The sequence below is a fragment of the Lupinus angustifolius genome, chromosome LG07, assembly GCF_001865875.1.
Source record: "Lupinus angustifolius cultivar Tanjil chromosome LG07, LupAngTanjil_v1.0, whole genome shotgun sequence".
In the NCBI taxonomy this organism is placed as follows: Eukaryota; Viridiplantae; Streptophyta; class Magnoliopsida; order Fabales; family Fabaceae; genus Lupinus; species Lupinus angustifolius.
Window position 1 is genome coordinate 17,911,139 of NC_032015.1, and position 20,880 is coordinate 17,932,018.

General features: G+C 29.2%; 1 protein-coding gene across 1 annotated transcript; it reads left to right on the top strand.

The window, feature by feature from the left end:
- Positions 1,239 to 20,880, top strand: LOC109352979 (probable inactive shikimate kinase like 2, chloroplastic). Its single transcript, XM_019595165.1, has 8 exons — positions 1,239 to 1,499; positions 2,041 to 2,231; positions 2,321 to 2,515; positions 2,828 to 2,889; positions 3,533 to 3,599; positions 3,691 to 3,848; positions 19,934 to 20,016; positions 20,662 to 20,880. Exons 1-8 carry the CDS (start codon positions 1,275 to 1,277, stop codon positions 20,878 to 20,880), a joined length of 1,200 nt encoding a protein of 399 aa, XP_019450710.1. The 5' UTR covers positions 1,239 to 1,274.

A 20,880-nucleotide genomic window follows, 5' to 3' on the forward strand; every position in this document is an offset into this window, starting at 1 on the left:
GCACATGATTGAATCAATTGAGAACAAAAGAGAAGCAAGTAAAGGATAAAGAAAATAACACACAAGATTTAACGTGGAAAAACCCCTCAGTGTGAGAGGAAAAAAAACCACGGGCGATCAAGAGCAAAATTCCACTATGTAAAAAAGAAGAGTACAAGAAATCCTCTTATAATGATGAGGACAAATGACAATATTTTTTCTCACAAATACTCTCTCAAATGGAACAAGAATTCTCACCAAGAATGCACTCACAATATATGTGTAAATGAAAGAGATGTTGTGTGTTGTGAAGATGATTTTGAAGCTCTCTATATGTGTCCTTTTATAGGCAAGCAAAGTCTTGGTATCTTGGATATGAAGCATTGGATGCTTGGAAACAAAGCCATAAAAGTGACACAAAATGTCTTTAGAGAGAGCCATAAAATAGTCATAAAATTCTTTTAAGGCATAGAAATGAGAGGCATCTAACAACAAATGAACAAAAGTAATACAAATAAATGATATATGAAGTACTAACTGTATATAAATATTACACTAGTACATAAATATTATACTCTTAATTCAAACCAAAACCACTACAGAAGTGTGTGATGACAACCATTCCCTTTAAAAGACACATATTATATACAATTGACCCATTACCTAGCTAGATGCATAGTTGGGAACACCTCAACTGAAATATTATTTTGGCTTACCTACCTTTTATTAGAAGAGACCAAACTCACTTCAGTGATCTATACCCTCAAAACATATTAGACTTTCTTGTTACAAAAAAAGTATAGGCAGTTCAAGAATCAACTACAATCTCATTGAGTTAGACTTTCTTGTTGAAAATGTATAATAAAATCAAATGATAATAACATTTGTATTCTTTAATTTATATTGAAATTATATTTTTACCCTTAACAATATATTGAAAAAATAGAACTGTCATCTCTAATAATTGAGAGGAGTCTGACTCAATTTCACCCATTTTAGAAGTAAGAAGGAAAATCAATTATAAACTTTGATTAAAGAATCACTAATTGTGGACCAAACATAAATCAAAAGAACTTTAGTCTGCATACAACTTTGGACTAGACAGACAAACCTTATAACCCAACAAGAATGGCCCATATATTCAACAAGCTAGACAGGCCTAAAAGAACTATGAACAAAATCATCAAACCCAATACTAAGATTAAATTTAGAGCCTTGTCCAGTTAAAAAAAAGAAAATGATAAATTTTGTGCATGCTAGAATATACTGTCTATCTATCCATTATCTGCATTGAAATGGCATCAACAACATCATGGGCAGGTCTATGGTTTCTCACCAGAAACACCACTGTTTCAACTACAACCTCAACCACAAGCCTGGAGTTTTCAGTTCTAAAACCAAATGTTGGACCTTTTCGATTATTCTCACCTTATTCTTTGTCTCATAATGGCTCAACATCACTCACTCAACGCTCCTGCAAGTGTTCCTATACTGCTCCTGTTTCCACTAGAACCTATGAGGTGATGCTTACCATCTTCTTTTTACCATTTTAATATGAATCAATAACTTATATTATAATATAATGTTCTCTTTGCTTCCTTAGGAATTAGATGAATGAAAGTTGTGGTAACAATTTTAATAGATTTTGAGGTATGCAATGCCAAATTGATTTTAATTATTTGCCAAGATTAGGGTATGAGTTGCTTTTGGTTAAACTTATGTCAGTTCAATAGATTTACCTCGTCAAACATCTGTCATATGCAAAATTTGCTGCTGCTAAATAGCAAGCAAAAACTAGCCAAATTTTTTATGAGGGTGTTTAATTGTGGTTACATTGCACTTGCCGCAATTCGGGGAAAATATGGTTGATCGGTTGCAATTGCGGTCGCGGAGACTCATGCAACAACAATATTGGGTGATTGGGTCCATTATGATTGTTGAATTAAAAACATGACAATTCCTGGTTGTGTAACATTATTCTCAGAATCATTGTCTTTTTTTGGTCCTCTTTTATTACTTGAGTTTGATTACATCTGATACTAGCTAGGTAACAAAATGCAGTTTTCTGATACATCTTCAGAAGTGGAGCTGAGGTTAAATTTAAAAGGACTGGATATCCAAAGTTCAAGAGATATATCTGTCGATACAAGCGATTCCTCTTTAGCTATCAGAGCATTGCGGCCAGGACTTCCTGTCACACTTATAGAAACCAATCATCTTTTTGACAGGATTAAACCCTCCGAGACGATATGGTTCATGCAATTGAAAGTACATCATTTTGTTCTTTAATCAGACTCTATTCAGCCTTTCCCTTCTGAGTTAAATTGTTTGTCTTGAACAGGTATATAGATGATGATGAACTGGTTGTGAACTTCAAGAAACACGACCCTGATTTGAAATGGCCTGATATAATGGAATCATGGGAATCACTTACAGCAGGATCTACACAACTTTTGAAGGGTGCATCAATCTACCTTGTTGGCAATTCAACAGAAATCAACTACAAAGTGGCTCAAGAGATAGCAACTGGTCTTGGGTACTATTAAGTCCAATTCTGATTCTTATTGAGTTATTGTCAATATCAATATACTTACTGTGCATTAACATATAAACCTTATTCCCAATTTGACATATATATCAGTTATCAGTTATGAGATTTTTCTCACAGGAGAGAGATCTTTTTTAAGTTACATACTTGGCTATAGCTATAATCAAATGGTAGTAATTTCTAACAGCTTTTATGAAGGCATAATTATATCAACAGATGCATTTCTATGATAGATGCATATGATTGATGTGCAACTTTCATCAATGGCTTATAAATTCTAGTGCTTGACATTCTTATCAGGTACACACCACTTAGTACAAAAGAGTTACTGGAAACATATTCCAACCAAACAGTGGATTCATCATGTAAGTGTCAATATGTCAATTGCTACACCTTGCTTCACATTGTCAAAGTTTTCTCTTTTTCCTCCTGTGCTTCAGGTTTCTGGCAAATATATAATACAAACATCAAGTTAGTATTTGCTTACACAGTGTAATATGTATCATCATCAACTTTAGCATCTTTAGTAATTAATGCTACTACCAGAACTCTAGGATCAATCTTGGGAGTGAGTATAATGTCTTACATGATAGTATTACATTGATGTTAAGTACTCCCTAATCTGTATGGCATGAAACTAAAGGAGTGTGCCGATTCTGCTTTTCAGCATATGAATATCCAGCATCTCATGAAAGCTACTGAGTTCTGATATTTCCACTGTGGTGCCTATGTTTATTACTTTTCTTATGAAGATCCCTTTCACAAAGGGTGAAAAGTGAAAACTGAGTCTACTTTCTATCTCATGTCTGTAAATAGTGTATATGTTTAAAGTTTCAGTTGTGATGAAACACATTTGTCGTATATATAAATTCATTATGTCCTTGCACTATGAGGATGTATCTTACTCAATAGGAGATGCTGCTTAAATAAGAATATACATCTAAGTACTTAAAGTGACTTAAATATCATATTTTGCAGTGCATTAACAAGTGTAATCAATTCCAGGGCTGCTTGCTGAAGGTTCTGATTCAGTAGCAGAAGCAGAAAGTGCTATTCTGGAAAGCATAAGTAGGTTAGTCAATGGCTTCGTTTAACTTTATGGATAAGTATGTAGTTGGGAACCAATACATTTATATGTGTTTGAATGGCCATCCGGTTTCCAGTCATGTGAGGGCAGCGGTTGCAACATTAGGAGGGCAACATGGTGCTTCTGGCAGAACTGATAAATGGCGGCATCTTTACGCAGGATTTACTGTCTGGTTGTCACAGACTGAAGCCACAGGTAGTTTTTCTGATCTATCTCATCCTCTTCCTCAAGCTCGTCCTCGTCCTCTTCTTCCTCCACATCCGCATCCTCATCCTCATCCTCCTCCTGATCCTCATCTTCATCCTATCCTCATCCTCTTCCTCATCCTCATCCTCATCCTCTTCCTCAACCTCATCCTCTTCCTCCTCCTTATCCTCATCCTCATCCTCTTCCTCTTCCTATCTTTATCCTCATTTACGTCCCCATCCTAGCCTCATCCTCATCCTCTTCCTATTGGCGTCCTCATCACTTCCTCATCCTCATCCTGATCCTGATCCTGATCCTGATACTCATGCTCATCCTATCCTCATCCTCATTCTCGTCCTCATCCTATCCACATCCTCATCCTCATCCTATCCTCATCCTCATCCTCATCCTATCCTCATATTCATGCTCGTCGTCATTCTATCCTCATCCTATCCTTCATCCTCATCCTCATCCTATCCTCATCCTCACGCTCGTGCTCATTCTCATCCCCATCCTCATCCTATCCTCATTCCCATCCTCATGTTCTTCCTCATCATCATCCTCATCCTATCCTCATGCTGATCCTCATCCTCATCCTCATCCTCATCCTCTTCCTCTTTCTATCCTAATCCTCATTCTCATCCTCATCCTCATCCTATCCTCATCCTCATGCTCGTCCTCATCTTATCCTCATCCTCATCCTCATCCTCATCCTCATCCTCATCCTCATCCTCATCCTCATCCTCATGCTCGTCTTATACTCATCCTCATCCTCATCCTCTTTATCATTCTCATCGTCATCCTCATGCTATCCTCATCCTCATCCACAACCTCATCCACATCCTCATCCTCATCCTCATCCTCATCATCTTCCTCATCCTCATCTTCATCCTCATCCTCATCCTCATCCTCATCCTCGAGTTCGTCCTCGTCCTCTTCCTTCTCCACATCCTCATCCTCATCCTCCTCCTTATCCTCATCTTCATCCTATCCAATTATTAGATAAAACTCATTACGCCACCTCCAAGCCCACCACACACCAGCTAAGAACAAAAGCCCAGAACGATCTTCATAATCGAACAAAGCCTTGAATTTGTTGGAAAAATATTGATTTCTAATCCTTATATAGTTTTTGTTGGTTTAATGTCATATTTGGTGGATGAAGTTTAACCAACATCAAGTTTAATCTCATATATACTATATAAAGTTTAACAATAATTGAGTTTAATCTCCTACATGAAGTTTACCAATCATATTTGCGACATGAAGTTTAACAATTATAAACTTTAATCTCATATTTGAGGCATGCAATTTAACACTCACAAAATTTATTCTTTTCTTAATATTTTTCCGATTAAAAATTTGTCTATACTGTGCATGGTCACCTTCAACTTGAGTGACTCATGGATTATTGCAACATCACTTGCAACAAATCATGAGCCATTAGTAACTATAGAACAATGTTATTTTAACTACCAATTTACAACAATTTCTAGTTATGATTTAGTTTTTAAATAATTTTTTTATATGTATAGAGATAAAAGATGAAAACTAATTAATACAAAAATAATTTAATTAATTATAAGAATGGTGGGATATACAAATAATACAGATTTTATTTTCTTAATCCCTATAATGGACAAGATTAATGATTTTTATACTATCATTTAAGCAAAATTATACTAAGTTCTCGTAATATTTGGCCGTCTTGCTACATTCATCAATTTTATTTCTATTCATTTTCTCTCTTACAAATTATATTGAAAAAAGTAATAATTAGATTCATTTATTTTCAAATTTATTTTATAAAGGATGCAATTGTGTTAATTTAGGTTTATCCTACTCCAAGGTGTATTTTATTTAATGTTTTATCAGTTTAGACCATTGATAATAATTTATGGTTAAAATCATTCTAGTCAATCAATAAATCAACATTAAAAAAATTAATATAAATTTGTGAATATTACACTCTAAAGTGCAAGTTGCATATTAGTAAAACTTTGTCCATTAATCTATTTATTAAGAATGCAATTTTATGCAGGATCTTCAGGTGGTTTTTTTATACAATATTCAGGTGGTTTAATAAGAGTGGACCACCCAATTATGTATTTGTTATAGAGAGGATAATGTTTGTTAATTGGATGGTAAATTTGAATCTTATTGGAGGTTTCAGTTTCCATATAGTTTTTAAACCATCATTTTACCTTATGGACATTTTAGGTACCAAAAAATATATAACTTCCGTGTTTACTAATCATAACTTAAATAGATATTTATTCAACTAATCATAAACAACAACACATAAAGTGATAAACTTTGTAGGACAATATATTTGCTCCCATTTTACCCAACTAGAATATCTACCATATTGATAACTATATATTATTTAGATTATTTGTCTCGATTTTGAATTTTTTTGAAAGTGAATAGATATAAAATCAAATAGTTTGAGTGTGTAATTCTCTCACAATAAGTATCACTCATATAGAATGAATCCTAAACATTTTAATAGATCTAGTAACACCTTATAGTAGTATACTATTCTTTTCAATGTTCAATGATTTTTCTCTTTTGCTTTTCGAAGTCCACGATCTTATAATATTTATTTAATTTGTCTCTGTAACCTTACCGTTATAAAATGGCCTACCAATTTAATATTAGAGTTTGCATTCTTTGAGGATATATGGTAATGTTTTCTATGTTGCACGCTAACTCTTTTTTGTCATTTCCAATTAAAGATTGAGATTGTGGAACACAATGACATTTAGTCCTTTGAGAATATGGGACAATATTTTTTCTCTAAAAAAGTGTCACACTATTTTATATTTGTGATAGGTCGAAAAATATTTAATTATTAAAATTTTAACTATAATTTATTTAACTAATATAACATATAAACTTATAAAGTTGTACATTTTTCAGAACAACAGATATGATCTCTATATATGTTTCTATCACTAAACAAGGGTCAATTATGATTTCTAATTAATGATGGACACTTTACTAATGCTTTGTTTCATTAAGAAAATAAAGTGAAAAGAAAGAAAGTGTGAGAAATATAATAAAGAGAAAGAAAGATGTGGGAAAGAAAGTGAATTTTTACATTGTTTAATGCAAGTGAAATGAAAAAGAAATAATTATTTTCTTCTCTATCTCTCTTGTTTGGTTGAATATAAAGTAAGAAGAGAGAAAAATGATATGATGGAAAAGACGAAAATGTCCTTAAAACAAAAAAAAAATAGAAAAGTAATAATAAAGGAGTTTTAAGGTTATTTTTGTCATTTCAAATTATTTAACTCTACACACTCTACTTTCTCTCCATGTTGGGTGAGAAAGAATTTTGTATGAGTCCCTCCCTCATATTTTTATTCTATCTATCATTTCTCCCTTCTCAATCAAATGAGAGAAAATTTTGCTTTCTCCGCCAATTCTCTCCTCTCAACTTCTTTCTTCTCTTTCTCTCTCCAACAAAATGAAGGCCTAAGTGACATAATGAGTTTGGTGTATATTTCTTGTATTCAAAAGGCAAATGTTGTGAAAATTAAAGAAAAAACAAAATATAATTTACACTTAATCCTTTTATTTATACTAAAATGATATTTTTATTTTTAAAATTAAAAAAGTAAAAGCAACATTTCTTTTTCCAATATGGGGATGCTACTTATTTGTATATATATTTGGGATTTAGATCATCAAAACCGTATATTTGAAGTTTATATGAAGATGAAGATTTATGTGCTGCTTGAGGCACAATGAAGGTAGGGCCCTTTGGTTGTGGGTCAGAAAATAAAATAAAAGAGGAGAGAAGGATAATGATAATGATAATGATAATGAAGATTGAATAGAAGAAAAAGTGAAGGTGGAATGATTGTAAAAATACGTTCAGAACAAAAAGATTCCATTGATCTATGACTATAAGAGAGGGTGGTGGTAAAAAGAAATTAACATAAGGTTGTACAATTTTTTAAAATAAAACAATTACATTATTTCAAGACTTTTTGTGGTTGATACTCTCATCATCTATTCTTTACTGTATCACATAAATATTTACATATTACCCAAAAAGAACATAATTTATTTCATAAAAGATTTATTTTCGTACGTAGTGGTCGTGAAATGATAGAATGTGATACCAAAAGGAAGTGCTTTGCAGGATAAAAAAGAAGAGGAAGTATCATCTTCATTAATCAAAAAATAAATACTGCAAAAAAACAAAAAATAATAATATGTTAAGACATATTTATCATTTTATATATAATAAAATTTATCATTAAAAATATAAGTAAAACTAAAATTATGTACTTGTCTCTCCATTAATGAACATCATACTTGTTTGAAAAAGAAGTGCTTTGGAGGGTGATGATCTCATACACTTGGGATTCATCAATTCATCTACTTGGGTTATAGGGATAGACTCTATAAAACATTAGCTTTTGTGCATATCATATTGCTTATAATCACCCTCTTTGTAGTAGATTTTTTAAAGTTTAACTTTACAAATTATATATTTTCACTAAAAAATGGATATATTCTTTAGGTAATGTTTGCTTGAAGCCATGCAAAATAATTACTAGAAATAAGAAGAAAAAGGGTAATGTAAATAAAGTTAGTATTAGTAGTTAGTGAACATTGGATTTGTATAGAATGAAATCTAGAAAAAGAAAACTTCGCCTATAACTCATATTATGTCTTTTCATAATATGGAATCTAGGTGATTTTGCATATATTAATATTATTGGTTTAATTAATTGTGACCCTGCATTATTTGATAAAAATTGAATGGTTCATTATACTTTAACGTTAATTAGAATGACTCCCATAATATAAAAATAAAATAAAAACTTAGAAATGACATCATGGAATAAAAGATCATGAATGATTCGGTGTGAATGATTTATCACATCCATTATTTTATAAAAGATCTTATTGATGTTTATTTATATTATTTTATAATAATTAAATTACACAACACTTTGTGATCATATCTTGCCATGCACGAGGATTACGTTGATTTCAAAAGTCCAATATCAAAGCACAGGACGGCAAGGACATAAAAAATAAGGGAATAATATTTTGAGGCATTGTTAGGGTTAAGCAAAGACTCCTCCCAATAATAATAATGTTATTTGAATAAATTTTATATTATAACAAGTATGATAATGTTAAGTTGAATGAGTATACACCCTAGATGACAAGATATGATTAGAAATTAATGTATTTGAGATAAATTGGAATGACTCATATTGTAGAAAAGACGATATAATTGAGTTATTTAAACAGCTCTAGTAGGAAGAGTAACCTAATGAAGATTATTCTAATTTTCAGAAGAAGAGATAGACTAAATAAAATCTTTAAGGAAAAGATTAGGAAAAATTTAGAAATTAATATTTTATCAATAAATATAATTTATGATAGATCGTCATATTAATCATATCAACTTAAAGCTTAATTGGTGTTGTATGCCTTTTGTTTCGTGGTTAGTTGATTAGTGAAAGAAAGATACATGTAAAGACAATAAACAAGTGATAAATTTTAAGTGAGGCGGCTAATAAAAAAATAGTGTTGATTTATGTCATTCATGCTACATGGTAAGAAAAATCATATCAGAAATGTGGAAAAGAAAAATAATCACAAAGTTATAAAATAATTTTCAAAATTTTTGACTCAATTAGAGTTATAAATATATTTTTTTATAAGTGTAATATCTATGCACTGTACGTATAAATATTTATATAAATTTAGTATATTATTTACTATTTATTTGTATTACTCTTTGAAGAATCAATAATAATTAAATATAAGTGGTGGATGATATAATAACAATATATAAAACTTAAATGAGTGTATACATTTTTTTCTCTCTTTTATATCTATGCCTTCTATATAATCACAAGAAAGAACACATAAAAGTTTACAAAAAAATGTATCCTCTAATTTTTGTGTTCCCGGTAAAGTTCAGTAGTTGCAATTGTTAATAAAAATTGGTGCAATACTCATTGAGAAATTTTGCAACTCATGATGCTCTTTCACTTTCCCATAATTCATCTTAACTACTTTATGGAAAGTCTTAGAAATTCTATGAGTAAAGGAACTTTTACCATCACCTTGGGACTTCTATTTGTCCTAAAGTGGAGGCAAGTGGACACAAACAAATTGAGTTGTTCATATTTCATGGAATAATAATAGTAGTGTCACTAACACTTATTCTAAGAGTGTAATATTTATACATTATTAGTGTAAAAATTAATACATAATTGATGTCATTTATTTATATTTTTTTTTGAAGAGTCAATGATTATTAAATATGAGTAGTAGATGATGTAACGTTAGTATATAAAACTCATACCACATATATTTTTTCTCTTTTATTTTAATTGATTATGACTAAAGTTGATTCCTAATGATTCACTATTCAATATCACGCTCGTCTAAGCCCAGAGTCACTACCATTATTAATTTTCAATTTTGCCTCTTCTTTGTTTTCAATTATTTGTTATTATATAGTCTTATATTATTGATACCTAGGTTTCATAATTTTGTATTCTAATTATATAATATGTTAAAATAGAGAGAAAATTACAAATTATTCTGAAAGTGGAATGAAATGTTCGAAGTTTAACTAAGCTGTAGTTCACTAATAGGGGATTAAAGTTTAAGTTCTTAGCTTATAAAAAAGTTTAAATTCTTAAGAAATTACTATTATAAAGACCTTTTTATGGTACAGTGTTTGAAGAGTTAAAAAATAATAAGGTGAAAACTCAAGTGTTAAAGAACAGTAAAGTCTTAAAGCATAAATGTTACTTGAATAAGTGTTAAAAAATAGAAAAAAAGAGATACGTCGTAATCAATATATGAATTTTATACACTGTTATTTACCATTCATTATTAACTCTTCAAAAAATAATCAAAATAAATAATGGACAATGTGATGACCATGTATAAATATTTATACTGATTATGCATAAATATTACACTCTAAAGAATAATTTATATTATAATAATTCTTAAGTGTTAGTCGAATGTGACTTTATTTTCTATTTACTTAGTCTTCCACTGCCTAGAGAATTCTGAACCCTGATGATAATGTTTCCATCTTTATAAGCATGTTAAAGAATAGTAAAGTTTTCATACTTGTCCAATTGATAGTGGGAATTAATAAAAATCTACACTTGAAGAAGTCAATAGACAACAACAATGTTGTTCAGCATGGTGGAAACATACTTTCTTTATGGTAACATGTGAACAAACATGTTCATTTTTTGTGATTCTTTTTGCTTTTCTATCTCTCCTTTGTTTTCTTATATTGTCTAGAGTTACACTCATATCAAATCTTTTGACATACTTGTATCTCAATATTGAGTCATCCTAATCTTTGAGTAATGGATTTCAAGTGTTAACATTTGGTCAAAGGTTGTTTGTATGTCAAATTTATTAAAAGGGATGATAAGGTTAGAAATCGATAAAAACTTTCAATCTCAATTTTTTTTTGGGAAAATTAGTTTTTAATATGATATTAAATTTTTAGACTCGACCCGAGTCAAATAGTAAAATGAAATGTGTTACCAACTTTGAGTATTCTTTATATGATATTTAATTATAATTATATTAGATGATATAATCCATAATTTGAAATAATAAATATTGGTATAGAATTCTATCATCTCATTGAGGAATAGAAGAGTATTTCAGTTTTGTAAAATAAAATTGAAAAAAAATGATAGATTAGATTTAATGGTTGGCATTTAAAGTTTGAAAAGACAACTCTTACTTAAAGGAACTACTAACTTTAAATAATTAGTGGAAACAAAAAGAATAATAATTAGGCTTCTTTGAGTAGGAAAAAATAAATGTCATGAATCCTGATAATTAAGAATAAATTATATTGCAAATGCGACTGCTCATGTTTTATTTATTTATAAATCATATAATAATTTTAGTATATTTGATAGTTTTACTCTAAATTTATTTCGTAAGCATGATAACAAAGATAAAATGGATAAAACTTAAGGACTCGTCGAAATCTACAATTTATAAATCGATATTTTGTTCAAATATTAAGTTTTACGTGGCTTTAAAAAAAATCAATTATTAGTTAAACTATGAGACATAAATTGTGAGAATTTGTAGTCACAATTTCCTCGATACCTATAAAAATCTTTATCTATAAAGATGTTTTTAATAATTTTGGGCCTATATTATTTTTCCTACAAAGGCCTCTAATATGGACCTTGTATCTAGCCCTAGTAATCCTTCAGAAAAGTTGTCATTGCTATGCATATATTAACATCGTAAATTAAATACCTTAACTAGTAATACCAAGATACATCATAATAGAACGAAAGTGCTAGGATTGGTTTTCAATGATTAACAAGTTTCATCCTAAAAAACTAGTGATTCAGGAAAATAGTTTAGGTTAGTGCTAATAAAAGTATTGATTTTAAGTTTATTGTGGAAAATAACTGCAAAGAATATAATTTGAAGATTATGTTGGTATAAAGTTTGGGTCAGTCACTAACTCAATATAGAGAATCCAAAAAATGAAATGGAGAGCCTTTCCATTAATGAATGATCTATTACTAGATGGGATGATGACATATGTATTTCAAAAAAATTAATGGTGTATATTTTAAATTTTTTTATTTAAATTATTAAACTTAATATGAACCTCACATTTGAACCGGGAAAATTTCGGTCCGACCGTGTTAAACCTAGTTCAACTACATTAACCCGGGAAGTAAACCAGACAGTTCAATTAAAAAATTTAAAGAACAGAACACCACTCAAATATTTTATTTTACTCTTCTCCAAAATAGATAAAAATATATTATTTCAATATAATTATACATAATTATTAATTATATAAAACTTTACATAATTATATATTTATTGATAGAAAATTATTAATTACGTATAAAATCACCTGTTCAGATCGAATAGTTTAACTATTTAAATCGGTTAAACTTAATATGAAACTTATTTTAATTTGACGTTCCACTCGGGTTTTACAACATTGTAAGTTGGCACTTCATTTATACCCACAATTTGGGAAAGGATAACATAAGCATTGACTAGCTCAATTTTAACATGACAATTAACTAAGACTACTATTTTAGTTTTTAATGTATGTCACCATAGGTTCTTCAATTTTGTCCAACAGCCATCAACTTCCTCAACATAACTTTAGGCTACCATCATAACAATAACATTTCAGAGAAACAATTAAAAAAACTACAAGGTGTGGATAATAACCCGTTAACTAAACATGAAATTGGCATCTAAGAGAAGCACTTAAGGAAAAAGAATACAAGAAAAAAAGTGAATCAAAATAAATAAAAAAGCACTAAGTTTCCAGATTAAAAAAAACTGGGGCTAATACCTTTAATGAAATTTGATTGTGTGCAAAAACTACAAAACTTGGACGAGGTTTTTGTGTTCGGACACATTGAATTGAGTGTTTGAGAGGAAAGTTTGGTTCTTTAACTTCAACAAGTAATTGGGTGAACGAAAGTGATGATGGGTAAGTGCCAAAGTTGAGTAGAGGGAAGGGTACAAAAGCTGTGAACAAAAACTGATGCGTACTTTTTCCTTTTTCTTTAATATATTAACTATGCAAAAAGTAAAAGGTTACCATTTCCAATCAAAGAGTTAAAAATGGTTTCAATTTTTTGGTTTCACTTAGGGTTGAATCATAACTTAGATTGGTTTAATTTGATAAGTATTTGTTCAGTTCAAAATTCTACTCAAGTTCGATATGAATTACTTTTTTAGTTCGAGTTTAATTCGGTTAAAGTTCACAAACTATTCGACCCAGCTCAAATTAGTTCATTTGGATAACTCAAATTATTAATTCAATTTTTTTAAAAATATTACACAAAGTTATATATATATATATATAACATTGTTTATATATATAATACCAATAAACTTAAAAATAATGTATAAGTCATGATATAACAACAATAAACCTAACAAATTTTGTTTATTATATTTATGTATATAAGGTTTGCTGACATGAAAACCTTATTTTTTTAGTTAGAAACATATTAATATTGTGTACCAAAAAATGATAGGACAAAAATATTTCTTTTAGTGTGGATAAATAGCAACACATGAAGACATTTTAATAACAAGCATCAATCTTGAAATTAAAAATAATGATTTATTTCTCATGTAACCCACCCAAACATAATCCATCTTTCTTCCCCTCATTCTCAAGAATAAATAACCAACCCAATATTTAGGCCAACAAAATTTTAAATAAACTAATAACCTCCCACTCAATAGACTAAAAAAAACGATTTTAAATAAGTCTATGTAATACCAACAATTAATATATTTTTTAATATCAAAACTTTATAATTTGAATCTTAATATAATTAAATAGGTCAAACATTAAAGTTAATAGATCTTTTAAATGACTTAAAGTCTGATATGTTAAGTTAAATAGTTTTTTTTTAAAAAGTCTTACCATAACTTTTTTTATGAAAAAGTATAGTCTAACATGTTATGTGTCAGATAATAGGCTACAATAGGTGGCCTAACATGTTTCCACTCTCCTCATTACTAGGACTGACAATGAATCGAATCAACTCAATATTCGTTCGAAACTCGACTCATTAGTTAGCTTGATAAACTTGATTCATAGTCCAAATGAGTTAAACTTGAGATAAAAATTAAGTTTGTTAAATAAAAAGTCAAACTTGAGTCACATACAGTTCGACTCCTCAGATCATAAGTTGGTTCGATTATGTATATGCATATAAATATGTATATATGTATGTATATATATGAACCAAATTTTTAATGAACCAAACCAATTTGAATGGATAAGTCGAATCGAATAGTTAATGAACTTTAGTCGAACCAAATTTGAGCATGAAACGTAATTTATTTTCAACTCTAGTCAAGCTTTGAATCGAACAAATCCTTATTGAATTGGGTTCTATGTCAATTCTATCATTTCATTCTAAGTAATATCCAAATACCAATATATTCCTTACATCAAAGGCATTTTTCTTGGTTCTAGACAAGGGTGTAGCTTGGCATGTAAATTAAGACAAAGTGAGTGACCGACACAGGCACTAGTGTTGTAGCCTTCGTATAAGGTATAGCAATCAAGTTACCATTGCCTATAATGATTAGATATGCTTCAAGAAAACAAATCAATTTGACTCATTTTGTGATTGTGTTCATAAAAAAAAAAAAATAGCCACCCAGCTCATTTATTCAATGCTTGCAAATCAAAAAAGGAAGTAGACAATCTGTTTAATAAGAGATAATAAATAAACATTAAAATATAAAATATATTATTGCCAATCAAAAGTAGACATCTCTGCTTTTCACAAGAAAAAAGTGAATAAATAAAACATTAAAATATAAAATATATTATACAAAATATAAGAGAGAAAAATGTATAGAATAATATTATGAGTTTTATACATTATTATTAGTTTACTATGTCATTTATTATTCAAGCTTAATCATCATTGACTCTTTAAAATAGTAATATAAATAAATAATGAATAATATACTGATTATATATAAATCTTTACACTAATAGTGTAGAGAAATCGGATTCAAAAAACATGATGAGATTTTCTGAAATGTATCTTTTAACAAGTAATAGATTACTTGGAAGGGATGTGGCACATGATTATAATCCAAATCTATCTTGAATATGTCACCAAGAAAAGGGAGTTTCCTTACAAATAACCATGGTTAATGATCAACTTGCTTGTTCCCAAGAAAGAAAAGCATGATTTTATCATGCTTGCATGTCTTTTGCTAAATTTCAGAGTTTTAAGTGAGGAATTGTAAGTGGTACTACTATATTATAATATAAATTCCAACAAGTTATTTATCTAATGGTGTAAGGTCTAACTGAATTTTTAATTAGCTTAAGAAATTGAAAGTTTGATTTCTTGGAATAATATTTATTGGAAGGACAATCACACATCCTAAAATAAATTAGTTTTTTACTCATAAGTGATAAGATACTATAGGTTATACAAAAAAATTATAATATAAATTAATTGCTTTTTGCATAGAGGAATAACCCTAAATCATTCTAAAAGAAAAACTTAAAGGTTCACTTTATACGAATGTTATAAAACTCGCCTCGAACAAAATGCGGTAATAACAAACCAAATCCTTGTTAATAAATTTATTTAGATTGATTATGTTTTTTTATCCTAAAATCAAATCTCAAGGTGATATGTAAACAAATTTCTTTAGATTGATTAGGTTGTTATTATCAATTATATATTTATTGATAGAAAATTATTAATTACGTATAAAATCACCTGTTCAGATCGAATAGTTTAACTATTTAAATCGGTTAAACTTAATATGAAACTTATTTTAATTTGACGTTCCACTCGGGTTTTACAACATTGTAAGTTGGCACTTCATTTATACCCACAATTTGGGAAAGGATAACATAAGCATTGACTAGCTCAATTTTAACATGACAATTAACTAAGACTACTATTTTAGTTTTTAATGTATGTCACCATAGGTTCTTCAATTTTGTCCAACAGCCATCAACTTCCTCAACATAACTTTAGGCTACCATCATAACAATAACATTTCAGAGAAACAATTAAAAAAACTACAAGGTGTGGATAATAACCCGTTAACTAAACATGAAATTGGCATCTAAGAGAAGCACTTAAGGAAAAAGAATACAAGAAAAAAAGTGAATCAAAATAAATAAAAAAGCACTAAGTTTCCAGATTAAAAAAAACTGGGGCTAATACCTTTAATGAAATTTGATTGTGTGCAAAAACTACAAAACTTGGACGAGGTTTTTGTGTTCGGACACATTGAATTGAGTGTTTGAGAGGAAAGTTTGGTTCTTTAACTTCAACAAGTAATTGGGTGAACGAAAGTGATGATGGGTAAGTGCCAAAGTTGAGTAGAGGGAAGGGTACAAAAGCTGTGAACAAAAACTGATGCGTACTTTTTCCTTTTTCTTTAATATATTAACTATGCAAAAAGTAAAAGGTTACCATTTCCAATCAAAGAGTTAAAAATGGTTTCAATTTTTTGGTTTCACTTAGGGTTGAATCATAACTTAGATTGGTTTAATTTGATAAGTATTTGTTCAGTTCAAAATTCTACTCAAGTTCGATATGAATTACTTTTTTAGTTCGAGTTTAATTCGGTTAAAGTTCACAAACTATTCGACCCAGCTCAAATTAGTTCATTTGGATAACTCAAATTATTAATTCAATTTTTTTAAAAATATTACACAAAGTTATATATATATATATATAACATTGTTTATATATATAATACCAATAAACTTAAAAATAATGTATAAGTCATGATATAACAACAATAAACCTAACAAATTTTGTTTATTATATTTATGTATATAAGGTTTGCTGACATGAAAACCTTATTTTTTTAGTTAGAAACATATTAATATTGTGTACCAAAAAATGATAGGACAAAAATATTTCTTTTAGTGTGGATAAATAGCAACACATGAAGACATTTTAATAACAAGCATCAATCTTGAAATTAAAAATAATGATTTATTTCTCATGTAACCCACCCAAACATAATCCATCTTTCTTCCCCTCATTCTCAAGAATAAATAACCAACCCAATATTTAGGCCAACAAAATTTTAAATAAACTAATAACCTCCCACTCAATAGACTAAAAAAAACGATTTTAAATAAGTCTATGTAATACCAACAATTAATATATTTTTTAATATCAAAACTTTATAATTTGAATCTTAATATAATTAAATAGGTCAAACATTAAAGTTAATAGATCTTTTAAATGACTTAAAGTCTGATATGTTAAGTTAAATAGTTTTTTTTTAAAAAGTCTTACCATAACTTTTTTTATGAAAAAGTATAGTCTAACATGTTATGTGTCAGATAATAGGCTACAATAGGTGGCCTAACATGTTTCCACTCTCCTCATTACTAGGACTGACAATGAATCGAATCAACTCAATATTCGTTCGAAACTCGACTCATTAGTTAGCTTGATAAACTTGATTCATAGTCCAAATGAGTTAAACTTGAGATAAAAATTAAGTTTGTTAAATAAAAAGTCAAACTTGAGTCACATACAGTTCGACTCCTCAGATCATAAGTTGGTTCGATTATGTATATGCATATAAATATGTATATATGTATGTATATATATGAACCAAATTTTTAATGAACCAAACCAATTTGAATGGATAAGTCGAATCGAATAGTTAATGAACTTTAGTCGAACCAAATTTGAGCATGAAACGTAATTTATTTTCAACTCTAGTCAAGCTTTGAATCGAACAAATCCTTATTGAATTGGGTTCTATGTCAATTCTATCATTTCATTCTAAGTAATATCCAAATACCAATATATTCCTTACATCAAAGGCATTTTTCTTGGTTCTAGACAAGGGTGTAGCTTGGCATGTAAATTAAGACAAAGTGAGTGACCGACACAGGCACTAGTGTTGTAGCCTTCGTATAAGGTATAGCAATCAAGTTACCATTGCCTATAATGATTAGATATGCTTCAAGAAAACAAATCAATTTGACTCATTTTGTGATTGTGTTCATAAAAAAAAAAAAATAGCCACCCAGCTCATTTATTCAATGCTTGCAAATCAAAAAAGGAAGTAGACAATCTGTTTAATAAGAGATAATAAATAAACATTAAAATATAAAATATATTATTGCCAATCAAAAGTAGACATCTCTGCTTTTCACAAGAAAAAAGTGAATAAATAAAACATTAAAATATAAAATATATTATACAAAATATAAGAGAGAAAAATGTATAGAATAATATTATGAGTTTTATACATTATTATTAGTTTACTATGTCATTTATTATTCAAGCTTAATCATCATTGACTCTTTAAAATAGTAATATAAATAAATAATGAATAATATACTGATTATATATAAATCTTTACACTAATAGTGTAGAGAAATCGGATTCAAAAAACATGATGAGATTTTCTGAAATGTATCTTTTAACAAGTAATAGATTACTTGGAAGGGATGTGGCACATGATTATAATCCAAATCTATCTTGAATATGTCACCAAGAAAAGGGAGTTTCCTTACAAATAACCATGGTTAATGATCAACTTGCTTGTTCCCAAGAAAGAAAAGCATGATTTTATCATGCTTGCATGTCTTTTGCTAAATTTCAGAGTTTTAAGTGAGGAATTGTAAGTGGTACTACTATATTATAATATAAATTCCAACAAGTTATTTATCTAATGGTGTAAGGTCTAACTGAATTTTTAATTAGCTTAAGAAATTGAAAGTTTGATTTCTTGGAATAATATTTATTGGAAGGACAATCACACATCCTAAAATAAATTAGTTTTTTACTCATAAGTGATAAGATACTATAGGTTATACAAAAAAATTATAATATAAATTAATTGCTTTTTGCATAGAGGAATAACCCTAAATCATTCTAAAAGAAAAACTTAAAGGTTCACTTTATACGAATGTTATAAAACTCGCCTCGAACAAAATGCGGTAATAACAAACCAAATCCTTGTTAATAAATTTATTTAGATTGATTATGTTTTTTTATCCTAAAATCAAATCTCAAGGTGATATGTAAACAAATTTCTTTAGATTGATTAGGTTGTTATTATCCTAAAATTAAATATGAAGGTGATATGTAAATAAATTTGTTTAGAATTTAGGAACAATTTTTGTGTACATAAACAATGCAATATTGAGGAACAAAACATCTGAATCCATTTCTTTACATGGAATCATAGCTAACCAACAAAAAACATTTGAGAAATGTATATGGCACACATGATGACTGAAGGTGAAGGTTATATGATAGACTCAAGAACCGAATATTCTTAGAAGAAAAAACCTTCACCTTGGATACTTGATAGTGGAGTATCGAATTACATGACATGAGATTTGAAATACATGTGCAACGTGAGAGACATGTCTGGATGTCCAAATAGATACACAATCATCTCTACCAAGGAAGGAATAGTAAAACTTTCTGATAATTTAAATCTTGAATATATACTTTATGCACTTTAGTTCAAATACAACTTGATTTCTATATCACAATTGTCAAATGACTGAAACTGTAATGTTTAATTTATTGGTAATCTGTGTGCTATAGAGGACCGAACCTCAAAAATGTTTATTGGTTCGAGTGAACGAATGAATGAACTCTATCTTTTTCGAGAAGCCCCAACGAAGAAGGTATGCAAAGTTGAATGAAGAATGAGCTAGAAGTATGGCATAACAGGTTAGGATATTTGTCTTGAAAAACTACTCAACTATTTTGTAATGATAGTAGAAGTGGAATTAGTAATTTCAAGAATAAAGTATGTAACATATGCCAAAGAGAAAAACAAACTAGTGAAACATTTACATTGAGTAATAATAAAGGTTTTCATATATTTGACTTGATACATTGTGATTTATGAGATCTATAAAGAGCTCGTTCATCTTGTGGGGCATCATATTTTCTTGTTATTGTTGATGATTGCTCACGTGCAGTGTGGGTCTATTTGCTAATTGATAAGAAGCAAGTCACCAAAGTATTGACAAATTTCTTTTCTATGGTAGAAAATCAATATAAAAAATGAGTTAAAACAGTGAGAAGTGATAATGCAACAAAATTCATTTGCATGAGAAATTATTTTCTAGATTATGGGATAGTGTTTTAAACTTCATGTGCAAGCACACCTCAACAAAATGGGAGGGTCGAACGCAAACATCGCCATATTCTTAATGTTGTACGAGCTTTATGGTTCCAAGGTAATTTGCCTATTGATTTTTGGGGAGTGTGTGTGTTGACAACATGCAATTTGATCAATCACACTTCAAGCACAATTTTAAAAGGTAAAACACCATATGAAGTGTTACTTGGACAAGAACTCTCCTACAATCACTTATGTGTGTTTGGTTCTCTATGCTTCGCTCGAAAACCATCACACCAATGACAACAAATTTGCAAGTGGAAGTCGTAGATGTGCTATTGTGGGATTCCCCTATGGGCAACGTGGTTGGAGAGTTTATGATATAGAGAGCCATGAATTCTTGGTTTCACGAGATATGTAG